The sequence below is a fragment of the Hemitrygon akajei genome, chromosome 22 (genome assembly GCF_048418815.1).
Source record: "Hemitrygon akajei chromosome 22, sHemAka1.3, whole genome shotgun sequence".
NCBI classification, from domain to species: Eukaryota; Metazoa; Chordata; class Chondrichthyes; order Myliobatiformes; family Dasyatidae; genus Hemitrygon; species Hemitrygon akajei.
The window spans coordinates 45030688-45045076 of record NC_133145.1 but is presented as its reverse complement, the minus strand read 5'-3'; the positions used below and the strand labels follow the sequence as shown (position 1 = coordinate 45045076).

Here is a 14389-nt window from a genome sequence, read left to right as displayed (position 1 = left end):
ATTAATCTAGTCTGTACCTTACAATATTTAATATTAATACACTTTAATTTGTTACTTATGTGTGATTCAAATGTAGATTTTATCCTTATCGTGTGTTATGTGCTTTACATCCTGGTTCGAAGAAACGTCGTCTTGTTACTATATACGAGGGGTGATTGATAAGTTCATGGCCTAAGGTAGAAGGAGTCAATTTTAGAAAACCTAGCACATTTATTTTTCAACATAGTCCCCTCCTACATTTACACACTTAGTCCAGCGGTCGTGGAGCATACGGATCTTGGACCTCCAGAAAGTGTCCACAGCAGGGGTGATTGATAAGTTTGTGGCCTAAGGTAGAAAGAGATGAGTTATTAACTTCAAATTTTCTGCATTTTCACTGGAAGAGTTGACCTGCACGTGCATGTAATGAGAGCTGTATAACTCATCTCCTTCTACCTTAGGCCATGAACTTATCAATCACCCCTGCTTATGGACCACTTCTACAAAGAAGGGATCTGTATGCTCCACCACCCCTGGACTAAGTGTGTAAATGTAGGAGGGGACTATGTTGAAAAATAAATGTGCTAGGTTTTCTAAAATTGACTCCTTCCACCCTAGGCCACGAACTTATCAAAGACCCTTTGTACATTATATATACGTATGTAGTTAAACGACAATAAACTTCACTTGATTGGTTGAGAAGTGGGAATTAAGACAGCCATTTCTGTTTTTTCTGGATCTGTGAAAAACGTGGCCATGAAGGAAATGGAGAACCAAACGTTAGTCGCCCAGAGGGAGATGTTCTGGAGGCAAAGCCTTGCCGATGCATGGTTCCCTCACCGTGAGCTGTGAGTGCCGCTGGAGTTGAAGAGCTTGCGCTCGCTGCTGCTGTTGTTGGTGCTGCTGCTGCTGTTGGTGCTGCTGATGTTGTTGCTGCAGCATGTAGAGCTCCTGCTGGCGGAGAAGCTGTGAGCGCGGATAAACAGAGAGCTGGCCTGGATGCTGCATGTGTGAGGCAGGGGCTCGGGCTGGATAGATGGGTGGCCAGAGGGAGTGAGCAGGATCGATCACCTCAGCTGGAAGAACCGGCAAAGAAAGAAGAGGTTAGATAATACCCCAACATGAACTTCACTAAGCAAAGACACCCCATTGTTCCAACATAATGCAGCATTCACATTTTACCACCAATAATAAGATTATCTAACTGCATCACTTAATGTAAAATTGACTAAATACAGTTTGTTGTAGCTCAGTGAAGGAAGTTAGGAGATCCAAGTACCATAAATTAACATGAACGTTGATAGAAGATTGGGCGGGGTTAAGCTCTGGTCCCATGAATGTAAAACAGAATCATCAGCAGAAACGGGTAGAATTTCAATTAAAATTGTATGAGCGGAGTCAAAATTTTACAAAATAGAAGCTCAGCTCAGAGCCAAGGACTTTTCCAATCTCAACTCAGCCTTCTGAAGGTAAGTAAAGCAGGATGGGGCACTTGTGAGCGATTCTGGTCGTTTACGTCAACCGTTATTACTGAATTACCGGTTCTTTAGAGATTGAAATGATGTGTCAGCGAACGATGTTTCCTTTACTGGGAGACTGAAATAAGGGATCAACGCCCCTTGGAGTGGCGAGCCCATCATGAAAATTTCAATGCTGAATTGGTTAGATATTAGGGATACAACTTAACAGGCTCTTCTGGCCCAACAAGGCCATGTCATCCAATTACACCCATTAACCAATCAACCTAAATGACCTATACATCTTTGCAATGTGGAAGGAAACCTACGTCTTCACAGGAAGAACCCCTTACAGATGGCAGTGGAATTGAACCTGGGTTGCTGCCATTATGCTAACTACTACACGGCCGTGTAAAAGTCTCAAGACTGGGACATGCTGAGCAAAGCATTGGAGATGAGTTATCCCTATCCAGTGTCACTTGCCCAGCGAACTGGGGCTGGGAGCAACGTTAAGTGTTGGATTTTGTAGTCCAAATCCATTTGAAGCTCTGATCTCTTGTGTTTAGAGGTTTATTATCCGATTCCACCTCTCCCCCTCTCCTTGCACTCTCTTTGTCGCAATCCTTCAATATTCTGAATATCAGTCACTGTGTACTACTGTCTCTCACCATCCAACCAGACCCGTGTACGTAAATAGATAGCCTTTTTCTAGATCATTCTACCTATCCTACGGTTGACAGCTCATCCTCTGTTCCTATCGACCCACGAGCTCTCTCGTGCCCAGTGGGATATTTTGGTCACTGATCTCCTGAACATTTCCTCTTTGGTTTGTCTACACTGAAATTATATTGTCATCCACCTTGTTCTATTATTCTGCATGGAATTACAATGGATGAAACACAAAGCTTGGCAGCAGAAATGAATGGAATTTTTCCTGCTTCCCCGGGTCTCTCCCTTAATCTACAGCCTTCCAGTTGTCCAAACCTAGACTCGGAACCGACAAATAAATCTTAATAATTAACCACGGTTGTGCACTGCACCATGGGCCTTGCTCCCTCACTTCAATCTCCAGTGAAGGAAAAAAAATCCTTCACGGACATAGCATTACAAATCTCAAAAAGAACTGGTTCAAGTAATACTTTGGCAATAATGGGAAGTCACTGTTAAGTTTGTGGTTCAGGGCCATTATGCGCGGCAAAACTAATTTCATTTAGTGCTTTTGCGGCCACCACTGTGCAAATTTCCATCTGTGTATTATGATTCACCTTGAATCCAAGTTTTAAATATAATTGGAATACCACACCACAGCAAGAACAGAGTACTTGGATTAGAGCGCGTTTCAAAGCATCAAAATAGTCAAAAGAATCCTGCCAGTGAACACAGGTGTTGCATGAACATCATCTGCAAACTACGATACAAATCAATCTGAACGTGAATTATTGCCTTGCTAAACACATGGTGTATAAACCTGTCTGACTAACAATGGGATGCTGACTGACCCAAGCTGCTGAATACTTAGTAACTATTAGGCCTTACAGGTGCCCTGCCCAACTCGGCAGAAAAACGCATTGTGCGTGCAAGATAATAAAACTCATCATTATAAAGTGTCATCTCATCTGACTTTCAAGAGTAATGCCACAGGATGTCCACTGGTACATTATAATGCTTTAGAGATAGTTATTGATAAGCTTTATATCAGCCATTACCACAACAATATAAATCATCTGCTTGGATACATTTTTAGATGGCATATATTCCAATAAATTCAGCAGTCCCACGCTCCCACCATGAGCCATTTATCAAAGGAAGTACAGGTCGGGGACAGGGCTACAGAACTGTTAGAATAACTCTCCAGTGCATACGCTTTTTGGGCATGGCTCTTCACTGAGTGTGCAGAATCATTAAGCTTCCCACTGTTTTATAAAATGCTTTGAAGAGTATGCTTGTACAATAGGGTAAAAGTTGAGAGACGGAGTATCGTTTTACCATGGTGCCTTTTCCGGCACGTACTTAACACCTGGGTCTAAACTTCCTGCAAAAGTGCTTGCTGTTCTGTTACTGCCATACACAGAAATCAAACCTTCACACAGCTGACTGCCAGGATCCCCTACCTGCTCTCAAATCCAGCAGCAGAGTGTATATCCTCCATGTTCCCCAGCACACAGACCGGATAATCTGCCCATGCTGAACCTATGCATTTGATTTGTGAAGAACCTCTCAACTATTTAAGATATGTTGCAATTTTATTTTAAAATTTCATTAATTTTAATAGATTTAATTACTTTGGGAACTTTTCGATGTTTTTGTTTTAATTTTATTAAATTCCTGGGAGTGGAGTACTTTGATTGTCCTGAATGTCAGCAATGTTCACAAGCATTCATTCTCATTGTCAGTGTAGGTGGGGCTTTCCAGATGGTCAGAGCAAATCTGAGGGTAGAACTTGCCATTTACGATAAGAAAAATCCCGCATTGCACAAGAGTTGCCCAAGGGTGTTCATGTCAGGGGAACTGCTCCGTGTTGGAGACAGTCAACAGGGAGAGGATCATTCAAAGTGGGTGGCAAGCAAGGATGGTGACTAAATCCTTGGGATTCTCACTTCTGTATTTACTTAGGCTTTCACCCAGGCTGTCTGAGTGAGATTTCATAGTTTAACTGCCTAAGTGCAGGTAATTTTGAGAAGGGTTCCTGTGGGAACTATACAGGAAGCATTGGACTATATTCTCCCAGTGAAGTCATCTTCTTTATTTGAGCTTGGATTCAAGCACAGGACTCTCAGTTGGACTGCCTTCTCTCACTGTTAATTTCCAGGAAGCAGTGTTTAGGGAACACACAGCATAAATTGAACTGCAAATCTATTTCAAATGGATAATACGAATTCAGACTTTGTGAAAAGTCACATAATTCTGTTTAATTTGTTTACACTGTTAAAAGAAATGCACTTTTGATAATAATAAATGCAAAACGTATGGACTTGATTTACGAGAGACTTCTAAATATGTCTTAGATGCATGCCATTCCAAAATGAAATGGAATTAAAAACAGTCAGAGGATAATTATTCAGAAAATCTGGGATCTGAAAGGGAATACATTTCACCTCCTCATGACATGTCAAACTAATGTAAGTAATGTCACTCTTCCAGTTCTGCTGCTCACTATACTTACCGAAACACCTCAACACAAAGGACCACGAGAAATCCAATTTACCCCAAGACAAAATAAAACTAGCATAGAAATATTAGATTTTATCAAAGTTATTAACATACTAGGGTTCACTTTATCTACAGGACTGACCTACTAACTAATCCAGACTTCATTAAATAGGCCTTTGTTTAAAACTGATTTTATTAATATAAAAAATATATGTAGGAAATAATAGGGAATTTATAATGGCATCTAATTCATATTATTAACCAATCTTTTTCACAAATATTTGAGTGTGGGTGTATGTAAGAGAGGAGGAGAATGATTGCAAGAAATAGAATGAGAGAAAGAAAAACAAAAATATCCCAAAGAATTTCACAGCTGTATTTTTTTCTATAGCAAAATAAAGCGATAAGTGACCCTTTGTAAACTGAATAAAGGTTGCAATATAAGTTTTCAGTAATAAACAGTGGTATTGCTTAAATTTAATCAATTTTATCTATCTCATTCAATCGCCATATCTAAAGCAGAGTAATTCACATATAAAATACACTATTCAGGCAGGTGTACGACCATGACCTATACACATCATGAATACACTGTATTACCGAGATGATGAGGAGTTGGGTGTGCTGCTGGTGGCTCAGTGGGAAGGATAACAAGCTGGGCTGAAGGATCTTGGGAAAGTGGAAATACTGTCTGCATGGCACTTGGCATCGATGCTGGAAAACCAGGTGGTAGATTTGAATGGAGGGCTGGGTGACCGATTCCTGTGTCAGACAAAAGCAAAATATTTGTAATTGTAGATTGACTGAAAGGACAATAACTTGTAAATATTGAGATGCACGGTTACATGAAAGGCACAGTTTTGATCATTATTTGCACTGAAATCCCTCTTTTTACAGTTCTGAGTTTGTTTACAGTATGACTGTACAAAGCAAGCAGAACAATTCTTCACCCTTGTGTCCTGGCAGAAGTACAATCACTTTCTCTTTGGCCATCAAGTCACTGGTGTGGTAACTGTTCCTCCTAAGCACATAGCTGATAAAATGATTCACAGCAGGGACACAAAAAGAAGCAAAGGAAAGGAAAGAATGTTTGATCCATCAAAGCATGCTTCCTCTGCACACCACGGGCACTCTACTCTTTCAGCTGCCTCATTTACTGTTTCATCACTGATAGAAATACATCGCTGACTTCCATTGACATTCACCTTGGCTATAAGCAAATGAGACAAGGATATTGCAATATTCCAGCAAAAACACATGGTACAATGGAACTGAAATGTGTATGAATGACATATTATACACTCTGCCACAGGAAGGTGAGCCCAATGACCCTATTCAATTTGCATCTTACAAAAATGTTATGAAGTTGCTGCCCACAAAGCTTCATTATCATCAGCGAATGCTAAGTTCTCAGAATGCTCCTCCTCCATGTCAATTTAAGCTTACTAATTTGAACAAGTTGGGAAAGGATGTAAAACCAAAAAAAAGTAAGAAGAAAGTCAAGGAGCAACAAGATCAGAATCAAATTTAGTATCACTGATGTATGTCTCTGTTTATCGGCAGAGTACAATGCAATACAAAACAAACTACAAATTACAACTGAGACATATTGGTTGGGGGCGACCATGCATATTGCATATCAGCTGTCTACACGATACCCAAGCCAGGACAGCATGATAATGGAGAGCAAGCTGCTGCCCAAGTAGCAGGCTTCCTCTCTCCACGCAGCTGATGAATCTAAAGGAATGGCAGAGACCGATACAGTTTGGCACCAGCGGCGTCACAGTGGTTGCCAGTCAGCGTTGAACCCAATTTGGAACTACCTTAGGGAATCCAGCTCCAAATTTTACCTCAGAGTTTACTCCTGAAGCCTTCCCCATGAGCTGCAAGACACCGGAGGTTTGAGATCAGAGTTTTCCTTCTCTTAGATGAGCTGCCAACCACAGCTGATGAGCCCCATCTGTCTGAAGTGACAGGTTTTAAAGCATCACTAACTCGCCTTTGCCCCTTTTCCTGTCAGTAGAAAGAGGGCGGCCAGGCTTGGTAGCTAAGCCATGCATTAAGGACAGGAGTTGGACTTGATTGTTAGGTGGGTTCGTTGTCCATTCAGAGATCTGATAGTGGAGGGGAAGAAGCTGCTCCTAAAACATTGAGTGTGTGTCTTCAGGCTCCTGTATCTCTTCCCTGATGGCAGCAATCAGAAAAGGGCACGTCCAGAGAGATAGGAGACCTTAACGATGGTGCTGCCTTTTTGAAGTATCACCTTCTGAAAATCTCCTCAATGCTAGGGAGGTTGGTATCTATGAAGCAAACGCAAAATGCTGGAGGAACTCAGTAGGCCAGGCAGCATCTATGGAAAAGAGTACAGTTGATGTTTCGGGCTGAAACCCTTCATCAGCCTCCTCAGCATCAAGAACAGTTTCAAAAGGTGGCATCCATTATTAAGGACCCCCCCCCCCCACCCCCCATCATCCAGGAATGTCCTCTTCTCATTGCTACCGTCGAGGAAGGAGGTACAGGAGCCTGAAGACACACACTCAACCATTCAGGAACAGCTTCTTCTCCCCTGCCATCAGATTTCTGAATAGTTAATGAACACATATACTCTCCCTCACTACTTTTTAAACCTCTTTTTGCACTACTTATTTAACATTTTTTTCATATTTCTTATTTGTAGTTTTATTATGTACTGCAATGTACCTTTACTGCAAAACAACAAATTTCGTGACATATGCCAATGATACCCAACCAGCTTCTGATTCTGATGGTGAATTGACAACCAGCTTCTGCTAGAATTTCAGGTGGCGATGTAAGGGCACACAGGAGCGGGATACACCAACCAGCTGAGTGGTGTCACAGCAACAACCTTGTACTCAACATCAGCAGCAAGACCAAAGAGCTGACTGTGGATTTCAGAAAGAGTAGGTCCAGGGAACACAAACCAATTCTCATAGAGGGATCAGAAGTAGACAGCGTGAGCAATTTCCAAGTTCCTGGGTGTCAATATCTCTGAGGACCTACCTAGATGCAACATATTGACGCAGCTATATTTCATTAGGAGCTTGAAGAGATTCAGTTTGTCAACTAAACGCTCAAAAACATCTACAAATGTACCTTGGAGAGCATTCCGATTGGCTGCATCACCACCTGGCATGGGGTGGGGGAGGGGCTACTACACAAGATTGAAGTAAATTGCAGAAACTTACATATGTAACTTTAACGTAAATTATTTTTTCTCTATATTTATTTACCATGCATTTCATTGTACTGCTGCCATAAAGTTAACACGTTTCATGACATATGCCGGTGATACTTTCCTTTGAGACCCTTTTGAGACTGAACTTTAAACTTCCCTCTTTAAGTGAAGCTATGGACTAGACTGGTTTAGGCTTTGGTAAGGAATTTCTACTTTAGGAATGTTTTCTAAATGCCTGCTAACGTTGCTGCAGCTAAAGCTGGATATGTGGAAAGCACAGATCCATCCAAAATCACTTCAGTCACGTTACTTCGCCAATAGTTTCGAAACTAATTTCTTTGCCTGATGAGTTTTCTTGTAAGTATTATGTGAACTGCCAGAACCTTTGGGTGGTTTCCTTGCCCAATCTAGACATTCTACAGGAAGAAAGTATTGATGATGGATGGTCTAGATGCTGAAAGCACCATAATATACCAGATGTGGGAGTAACTAGGAGGACTTACTGTAACATGAGAGACTGTGAGTACAATCGTACTGTGATGTTTTGAAGAATATGACTCAGCTTGCTAAAGCAGTATCAGTGAAAGTGTTAGGGATGTGGTCAGATAGTTGTAAAACCCACCCTGGGAAAAAAAATCTTCCATCATTACTTCACTTGGCCTTCTTCTCCCCTCCCAACTTTTGAATAGATGAGAAGTAAAACTCTTGCCAGGAATGGGCTCTTCCACAAGTAAAGAAGGGAAAATACAACAAATTTTAAAAACAAATTTTAAAAAAAAGTTAGATATTCACATAAAATCTGAGGAAAATGTTTTTAATGAAGTGCAATTGAAACCAAGGAATAAAATTATTTAAAGGAACATATTAAAATAGGAAAAACAAAACAGAGTGAATCATGCAGCTTTTTTAGGATTTATTCTATTTACAGACCAAGTTATACATAATTCTGCCCCACATTCTTTGCATCATGGTTTCTGAGAGATTAATTTGACTGTTTCATAAAATACAGCAAAGGAAAATTGAAATAACTAAAAATCCTATCCATTAAGACTACGAGTAGCTGTTAATCACTCTGGTTTAAAACAAGTGAAACCACACTTCAGCATACTAATTTTAGCCAAATCTTTCTAATATAATCACTCGGAAAACAGGTTAGTACCTAACCTGTAGAAGGAAACTGAACTTAGTAGCTTACTACCAAGAATAATAATTAGAAGGATGTGGTCGCACTTCCCCATTGAAATCTTCTGAAAATTGCTGGGTTTAGTTATAATAACACAGCTGGCCGACTTACTTTGCTGGTTTGTATAAAGATGTACAAATGTTGCTGATGTTCTGGAATGATTTTCACTTCGATGGATAATTTAAAGAGATACCGTATACATCTGTTTTCTTACTTGGGATTGCAATTCAATTACAGGCAATGCACCAAAGACATGCAGAAGAGCATGATTATGTACTTCCACATCGTAGCAAAAATCTGTAGGAATATACTTTTAATGTCTAAAATAGAGGGGCATACCTTACCTACCCAAGTCCAAAGGACATTAAGAGTCAAGGTACAGTAAGTGCAAGGATGCTGCTGAATACAGTGCAACCCCCCCCCCCCCCCTTAGCTATTTGGTCAAGACCACCTCAGCCAGTAGGGGGATGGTATGCAAAGTTAACCTACAGCAACTTGGAAGAGATCCCACCTCCCATTAGCATCTCCTTGCCTTCTTGAGCTTGGCAGCCCGTGCGCTCCACAGCACTGTCCAGTTTTGGTTTTGGACCATCACATGGCTTGATAGCTTAAACTGAAGATCTTACAGGAGACAAGCCAAAGGCTTGTCACTTCACTCATAATGCAATTACTATTGATATTTCAACCTGTTACCCGCACCAGGTAATCACACCACCCACACTTTATCGTGGGAAAGCTCAAGGACATCAAGAAAATTTAAAATGCAGTGATTTTGAAAGGCAGTGATTTTCAGTGAATAAAAAACAGAATCAGCGCCAGTATGAGATTTATTATCACTGACTGACAGATTGTGAATTTTGTTATTTTGTGGCAGAAGTACCATGAAATAATATAAAATTAAAGATCAAAGATCTTAAACATTAGCTTTATTTTTCACACGTACATTGAAACATCTTCAAACCATTTCCACAAGGCAATGCATCAAAAAGGTGGCATCCATCATTAAGGACTCCCACCACCCAGGACATGCTCCCTTCTCATTACTGCCATCAATGAAGAGGTACAGGAGCCTGCAGACACTCACTCAATGTCTTAGGAACAGCTCCACCATCATATTTATGAATGGTCAACCCACGTCAGTGATAATAAATCTGATTCTGACTCCTGGCGTACAGTGGAACACGTCATTTCCATCAAATCAAATCAGCGACATTGTGCTGGGAAGCCTGTAAGTACCGGCACATTTCTGGTGCCAATGTGGCATGCTGTGGAGCGCACGGGCTGCCAAGCTCAATGTTAAATGTGGCAGCTCACTACCCCTAACCAAACGTCTTTGGAATGTGGGAAGAAATCAGCACACCCACAGGAGACCCATGTGGTCACAGGAAGAACATGCCAACTCCTTAGAGACAATGGCGGGAACTGAACCCCCATCTTACAGCCGACATAATAGTGTTACACTAATTGCTACACTGGAAGAATTACTAAAATGAATAATGCAAAAAAAAGTGTGGGGGAATAATGAGGTAGTGTTCATGGATAGTTCCGAATCTTATGACAGAGGGGAAGAAGGCACAAACTAACGGAGATGGGAGTAGACTCTCACATGGTGGATTGGATAGTGGACTACTTGACAGATAGACCTCAGTATGTGCGGTTGGGAGACTGTAGGTCTGACACGGTGGTCAGCAGCACAGGAGCGCCGCAGGGAACCGTACTCTCTCCGGTCCTGTTCACCCTGTACACATCAGACTTCCAATATAACTCGGAGTCCTGCCATGTGCAGAAGTTCGCTGATGACACGGCCATAGAGGGGTGTGTCAGGAATGGACAGGAGGAGGAGTATAGGAAACTGATACAGGACTTTGTGATATGGTGCAACTCAAACTACCTGCGTCTCAATATCACCAAGACCAAGGAGATGGTGGTGGACTTTAGGAGATCTAGGCCTCATATGGAGCCAGTGATCATTAATGGAGAATGTGTGGAGCAGGTTAAGACCTACAAGTATCTGGGAGTACAGTTAGACGAGAAGCTAGACTGGACTGCCAACACAGATGCCTTGTGCAGGAAGGCACAGAGTCGACTGTACTTCCTTAGAAGGTTGGCATCATTCAATGTCTGTAGTGAGATGCTGAAGATGTTCTATAGGTCAGTTGTGGAGAGCGCCCTCTTCTTTGTGGTGGCGTGTTGGGGAGGAAGCATTAAGAAGAGGGACGCCTCACGTCTTAATAAGCTGGTAAGGAAGGCGGGCTCTGTCGTGGGCAAAGTACTGGAGAGTTTAACATCGGTAGCTGAGCGAAGGGCGCTGAGTAGGCTACGGTCAATTATGGAAAACTCTGAACATCCTCTACATAGCACCATCCAGAGACAGAGAAGCAGTTTCAGCGACAGGTTACTATCGATGCAATGCTCCTCAGACAGGATGAAGAGGTCAATACTCCCCAATGCCATTAGACTTTACAATTCAACCGCCAGGACTTAAGAACTTTTTAAAAGCTATTATTAATGCTTTTTGAGATAGTGATTTAGATGCATATCATATTTTTTACTGAGTTAAGTATTGTATGTAATTAGTTTTGCTACAACAAGTGTATGGGACATTGGAAAAAAAGTTGAATTTCCCCATGGGGATGAATAAAGTATCTATCTGTCTATCTATCTATCTATCTATCTTAAATAATTGCGTGTGAGTCTTCAGGCCCCTGTACTTCTTCCCCAATGGTAGTAACAGGAAGAGGGCATGTCCTGGATGGTGAGGGTCTGTAGTAAGGAATGTCGCCTTTTTGAGACACTGTCTCTTGAAGATCTCCTCATGACAGTCAGTGCACCATATCTTATCAGAAGCAGCTTCAAACGGAGTGGCTACCCACAAAGTATCAATAATTCGCAGTAAGACATAAAAATGAAAATATGATAGTTGCAGGATTAGAACATATTGTTCCTTGAACCACTATTTAGTAAAATCATGTCCCAATGAATCTTGGCCTTAGCTCTACTTCTCTGGCTTATCCTCACAACTGTTGATTAACTGTGGGCTTGCAAAGTTATTTGTATATTAAACCACATTTTGTGTTTGGATTTGATTTTTAATGGTGTTGAATTCTGGATGGTTATTAATTGATTAAGCTAGGGGAATAAGTAAGGGAATAAGTGATTTAAGAAAGGATGAAAACATTGGGGAACATATTTAGATGAAGGGTGAATGTTTTCTTTAAATTCACTGTCACCATTATCAAATCAGAGTATATAAAGTCCTATAAAAGGAAACTATATAGAATCATGGAGTCACAGAAACAGACCCTTCATCCCATTTAGTCTGTGCTGAACTATTAATCTCCCTAGTCCCATCAACCTGCACCCGGACCATTGTTCTCCTTACACCTCCCAAGCATGTACTTATCGAAATTTCACTTAAACGTTGACATCAAACCTGCAGGCAGCTCTTTCCACGATCGCACCATCCTCCAAGTGAAGAAGCTCCCCCTCAGGCTCCCCTTAAACATTTCACCCTTCATCCTTAGCCCATGACCTCAAGTCCTAGTCTCACCCAACCTCAGTGGAAAAGGCTGTCTCCACCCCTCATATAGTCGCTTGAGAAGAGGAATACGTGGAGATTGAGCAGGGGAGAAGAAGTCAGCTTTCAGTGCTTCATTCAAAGAAAAATGGGAGTGCCAACTGGATGTGTCTAAGGACCTATTTCTGTCCAATAACACTGTATGATTCTTTATACTGTGGCAAAATCCAAGACATGTTCTAATGATCTCTTTAGGATACGATTCAGACGAGAAACACAAGTAACTTTTGTGTCGGATTCATTTTAGACTTTCCAGATGCTGCATTTCCAAACTCAGTAATGAACACAAATGCCTTACTTATCTATTGTGTACTCCAGCAAAAAGGATTATCCTGCAGAACTAGTAATCAGATACTCCGCCGATTCTAATGACTGGATTACTTTGGCGGCAGATGGAGTGGGATATGAAAGGAACCATTTTGGCAAGCTAGAATTCATAGAACAGCTCAACCAAATAAAACACCCTTTTATGTTTTTCCTATGAGAATGAGATATTATTTTGATGAGTATAAATGGTGATGGGTTAGGACAGTAACTCATTTTGACAAGCTTTTCCCTTTTCTTTTTTTCTGTCATTTGTGTCTGTGTATGACAATATTGAGTCATTACATTTTAGTATGAAATGTATATGCCTGATCATTTGTGTGAGAAGGTTTCAACACCAAGTAAGGATTAAAAACACAAATACACAGTTTTGATTTTACTAGATTTTACTTCTTTTACTTTTCTTCTTCCAGTATCATTCTGCTACTAGGCTGCGTGCAATTGGAACCTGTGATTTACGTTTTGATGGTGTGTTTTTGGGCTTTGCTGTCTCTGAAGTAGCTTGTGAGGCCTGGAGTCAGGTCACGAGCCCATGATTGACTCCACTGCTTCTCTCCAATTGAGGCATCAAGTAAGGCTGAAGTTGACAAGGACAAGAGCAGAGGATGGGCGGGCGACTGGCACCGTCTGCCTGCGTTTCAATGCTCTCCCTCTCCTTCTTGCTAGCTGAAGTCGGAGGAAACTTCAAGAGTCTTGAGATCCACGTTGTAAGGATTAATAGGCGAGGCTGTGATCTTGTTTTGGGGGACTTTGAGGCTCATGTTGCATGCGTTCCTGGATTCTAGTTACTCTTTTTTTTTTGCTGCTTTTGAGAAAGACCGGTTTCGGAAAATAGAGCTTTGCATTCTACGTCCAGGTGACGTTAAAAATATTTCAGACTGCCTCCTTTCTTTGCTCTACCACCATATTTGGCTTCCACATCACCCAGCAGCATCGCTGCACACTCCTGGGGTTTCCAAAGCATAACCTCTTCTAAACCCTCTGGATCTGGGTAAATAGGGTATGGCACTCCAGATTTTTTAGTGATATGACTTGTGATTAGTTAAATCGGAACATGTATGTGTCTTGGCAACCTCTGTTGCCTGCATGGCAAATAGCAAATTTGTAGTCACAAGATGTCCTCACACCTCATTTTCAGTGGCACTAGGCAATACAGGCACTTGTACAACTGTTTCTTCTTGTGGATATTGGCCTGCATACATTCTAAACATCTGACAGTACCAAATGAACTTCCTGGTTTCCTTCACATTTATGCATTTCAAATGTAACTCCAGACTTTCGCTCGACAAAGGATGCCTTTCATTTTATGATTGAAGAATGAATAATACATTATTCACTTTCAAAATGCTGAGTTTTATTTTTGTTCCATCCTGGTTCGAATTCCCCCTAAAAGTTGTTCATCTCCTCTGCAGCTGCATCAGATGTCAGATCTCTTTTTGGCCCATTGTAACCATGCACTGTTTCTTCAGAGCCTTTGCTTTGTGACTGGTTTGTTTTATGCTTTTTATATTCTAGTCTTTAAG

General features: G+C 41.2%; 1 protein-coding gene across 6 annotated transcripts in view; it reads right to left on the bottom strand.

Annotated features, from left to right (window-relative positions):
* Positions 1 to 14389, bottom strand: part of bahcc1b (BAH domain and coiled-coil containing 1b) — a 290919-nt gene that overhangs the window by 116023 nt on the left and 160507 nt on the right. For all 6 annotated transcript variants that reach the window (XM_073026130.1, XM_073026129.1, XM_073026128.1 and 3 more), the window contains exons 8-9: positions 5187 to 5348; positions 820 to 1055 (exon numbers count right to left, since the gene is read on the bottom strand). In XM_073026130.1, the coding sequence (XP_072882231.1) occupies positions 820 to 1055; positions 5187 to 5348 (398 nt within the window). The remainder of the gene's footprint in view (positions 1 to 819; positions 1056 to 5186; positions 5349 to 14389) is intronic.